Genomic DNA, 4,078 nt, shown 5'->3' on the forward strand with positions numbered 1-4,078 from the left:
GTACATCAAGGGAGCAGAGAGACAGCTGGCCATCTTTGACGAGGAAAGACGTACAGAGATCTTCCAAGAGTTAGGACTCAGCGTTTGGGTATCATTTTGACCAGAAAAAGACTCTACTGAAGATTTAGTCACGGTTTTATTAGTGCACAATTGTGTAAGATGTCAACGAGTGGGTAAGCAGTATGGAGTAAAATGATGCTTTTTTCTTTGTAACATAGAATCAGTTTTTGCGAAATTTTTGTTGAATTTTGGTGAAGAATGTTCAAAACTTCAGAAAATTAAACCCACCACCCTGTTGGTGGCTACGCAGCTATGATGTGGAATAAGGGCATGGTAAAAAGAGGGCACTCTTTTTTTGAGAACAAGGTATTTGATCCATGTGGGTTTAAGCTTGAACGTTCACAAAGTGAACGGGGATTGTCATTAAACCAACACTCATGATTTGTTTCTCAATCTACATGTTTCCAATATTGTAGATTCACCAGTGCACCAAATGCCAGGGGATAAAAAAGATCAAAACCGCCGCTCCCGATCTTCAACCCATCCCTGTGGTTGGCGGTCCCTGGGTCATCTTGGGCATCGACCTGATTTACCCATTCAAGCAGTCAAAGGCTGGCAATCGGTATGTCCCGACTGTCACGGACTACTACACCATGTGGCCCGAGGCGATGTCGATCCCGCGAAAGGATGCTGTGAGTGTGGCAAAGTCCCTCGCCAGTTTATTTTGCAGGTGGGTGCATTTCCAAGATTTTATGTGTGCAGGAATTGATGTATGGGTTATCTTGGTTAAATTAGAAAGTATTGCAGAGTTATGTATTAAAGCTATTTTTTTTTCATTACAGGCGTGGTGCACCGAAAGACTGTCTCTCAGATCAAGGCAGGGAATTCTGTAACCAGGTAAAATTATGTACTGGTTCGACAAATTTAAAGGGGAAAAAAGGTTTATTAGTCATCCATATTTCAGTTGCATTTCTCTACTAGTCTATTTTTATGAATGAAATAATCTATTTTAATCTGTAGCTCAAATACAAATGTTCTCTAAAAGTTCTCTGAGGAATTGTATCAGCGATGGGGTATTCGCCCCCGCATAGCTCTGCCTACCAACCTCAGACCAATGGCGTTGATGAGCAGTGGAATCAGACACTGCAGGCTTCCATTGCCAAGTTATTGATTAACGACACTGGTTAATGACAAGCAGGATGACTGGGCGGACTAACCAGGTAATTCTATTTTTCTTTTAAACGAGCCTCATGTACTGTTTCAGCTGCCAACATGTATGTTAACATTTATTTCGTGTATTGTTTGGTGACTTGATAAACCTCATATCTTTGTACAGACCCTGTGCTGTATGCTTATCGGACTTCGGTGCTGGCAACCATTTTTTTTCCTGATGTACAACAAGAAGGCGAGATTGCCATGTGAGGTAAGTTACTCTTATGTCATCAGACTGTGTAATTTGTAAAATACATGTACAGACGTGTTTTTTTAATTATGTTGGGGTTAAATGAAGAAGTTCTTAATTAATTTCTAATTTCAGCTTAACAAAGACGAGCCTCAACCTAAGGAGCACCTGCCGCTCCAGACTTTGATGCTCTGCGAGAATTTGCAAACATTGTGACAAAGAAAGCGAAAGTCGTTATCATTTTCCAAACTCAACATTTAAAAAAAATGTTGTTTTACTCGTGAATTCTTGACACATTTTGAGCCTTTTGTTTTTCCAATACAGGTGCAGGAAAACATCAAGGTTACTCAAGAAAAAAAAAAGAAGGCCTATGCGAAGCGGAAAGGCAAGAACGTGAATGCGTTCCAGCTGGAGGAGGGCATGTTCGTCCCGAAGAGAAACTACAAGAAAATTGGACGCAAAGGCAGCAAGATGGAACCCAATTGGATTGGACTATGCAGGTAAATACTGTTGGTGTTTTTGATATGAAAAAAAATGAATGAAAGCGCTGTTGAAAAATAATTCATTGTTGTATTCACAGTAGAGTTATATACTAACAAATAAGTTGTAATCCTTACCAAAGAAATGTTAATCCTTACCCATAAAAGAATACATGTATATTAACATAAAAAGAAGGAAATTACTTTAAGTCGGAGCTAGACAAGCATTATGTAAATGTGTAAAGCCACTTTAATTCTTGTATTGGTATTTCTATATTTTTAATTTACAGGATCTCCAATATCAGTGACAACAACGTTGTTACACTCAAGAGTGGGGACGGCCGATTAAAGCTGAAAAACAAGGTGCAGAACGAACACCTGTAGCTTTCGTAACATTGACTCCAACATCCCCAATGCAAAGAGCAATTCGGGTGGTAAGTCAAATTTCGTAAACCATTAAGGCCGGCTTTTACTCGTCAACAGGCAGCATCGAGCTGTTTTCATGTTCTCCCAATGTGTTTTTAGCCCAGTGACCTTAATTAAAAGCGATATTACATTATTGTGTTTGACAGGTCCTGAGCAGCAGGGTAATGTTGAAGGAGAGTGTTCACTCAGTCTTGAAGTGGAAAGTGGTAAAAACTTTTAATCCTTCAATTATCAGGTAACTGAGTATTTTTCTAAACGCCTCGAATTTCTAATACTCTTTAGCAAATATTTTTTTTCTTTCAGGCTGTAGTTCAGAAGAGCCACCCGCTGAAGAAATCGTCGATCAAGAAAGGGGCAAACAAAGCAGAGGTAACTTTGAGATGGAGACTTGTGAAGTTCATCCACTTTAAAGAGTACGGTAATTGTTCAAATTGTGTTAACACCATGTGTACAATTTTGCCATTGTCTTTTATTATCCTACACTACAGGTCACCCGATGATGTAATGTATCCCAGACGTCTGTGATGACGGTGTTGAAGTTGTCAAGATTGGTAAGAGGGTCATCTTTTGTCTAGTGGAAAGGAGTGTTCTTACTTGCAATCATGGAATTTGCTCTCTAAGTTTAATGTAACTTTTTTTGTGTGTGTGTTTCTCATTTAAATGCAGAGAAGAGACGTGCCCCTCATGTTGACTGGGTTCCACAGCCAGCGAAGCGCATCAAGAAGACCCCAGAGACTGCCAGCACAGAGGAAATCATCAACGGTTCATGTTTAAGGGCTTTCAGAGCGTCGTGACCCTTCGTGCAGGTAGTGCTGGAGATTAAGTGTTGACCAGTGGTCGCCCTCTTGTGCCAATTATAAATGTGATGCGACCAAGCTACGTGAGTCGTTTGTCGGGAATTTTTATTTGGAGATACAGGCCAAAATAGGGGCCACTTGATCACATTACTTTATCACATCTCTTAGTGATCCGACTTCCATAATTTTTTAACTAAATATGGTATCAGCATGCAGTTTTCACTGCAGTATTGCTGGGATGGTGCTCTATTCAAATCGGTAATAAAATATTTTTGACCAAGGTCGGCAAACGACTCGTGTAGCTTGATCGCATCACAAATGTCGTTCTGTCGAACGTAGGACTAGATGCTCCCAACAAAGTAACAGTTTACGATAGGCCAGGGGTTTCATTGCTTGCTGCCCTGAAGAAAACCATTGCCGCCTTACTATTTACTGAAGGCAAGTCGTTTGAAGTTGAGCATGTGAAGATCCAGAAGCAGATTGGGGGAACTGACTGTGGCCTGTTTGCCATTTCTAACGCCCATGCTTTGTGCACTGGTCAGGATCGCGCCTGCGTCCGCTGGGACCAGCGCAGTATGCGTACTCACTTTGCAGCCTGTGTGCTATAATTATTACTGTGCCAATCACGTCTTTTCCTTGGTCCCAGGTTAAGCGAGCTGCCAGTGGAGGCATCAAATGGACAACAGCGGTAGAAGTTTTCTGCTATTGCAGGCAACCTGAAGGACAGAAGGGTACAGTGACAGAAGGGTACAGTGTCAGCATTGCAAGAAGCATTGCACACTTCACCTTCTGCACTTTTCTCAGATAAAGTTGCCGTGTTCTCTTGCTTAAAGTGTACTTAGGCTTTTTCTCTTCTTTTCTCTTTCAGATCAACAGAGGAGCTGTGCAGAAGTTTGTTCGTACATGTTTGTTTTTCATGTTGAGTGTTTTTTGTAAGATTGTTTGATTTTTGTGTTTTGTAGCTACATGAATTA

General features: G+C 40.9%; 1 protein-coding gene across 1 annotated transcript; it reads left to right on the forward strand.

Moving 5' to 3' along the window:
• Positions 1–1,300: 1,300 nt before the first annotated feature.
• Positions 1,301–2,388, forward strand: LOC119733386. The gene is made up of 3 exons (XM_038206967.1): positions 1,301–1,423; positions 1,727–1,902; positions 2,172–2,388. The coding sequence occupies exons 1-3, from the start codon at positions 1,349–1,351 to the stop codon at positions 2,263–2,265; spliced, it is 345 nt and encodes a 114-aa protein (XP_038062895.1). The 5' UTR covers positions 1,301–1,348; the 3' UTR covers positions 2,266–2,388.
• The last annotated feature ends 1,690 nt before the right edge of the window (positions 2,389–4,078 follow it).

Source organism: Patiria miniata, unplaced genomic scaffold (assembly GCF_015706575.1).
Source record: "Patiria miniata isolate m_02_andy unplaced genomic scaffold, ASM1570657v1 HiC_scaffold_25, whole genome shotgun sequence".
In the NCBI taxonomy this organism is placed as follows: Eukaryota; Metazoa; Echinodermata; class Asteroidea; order Valvatida; family Asterinidae; genus Patiria; species Patiria miniata.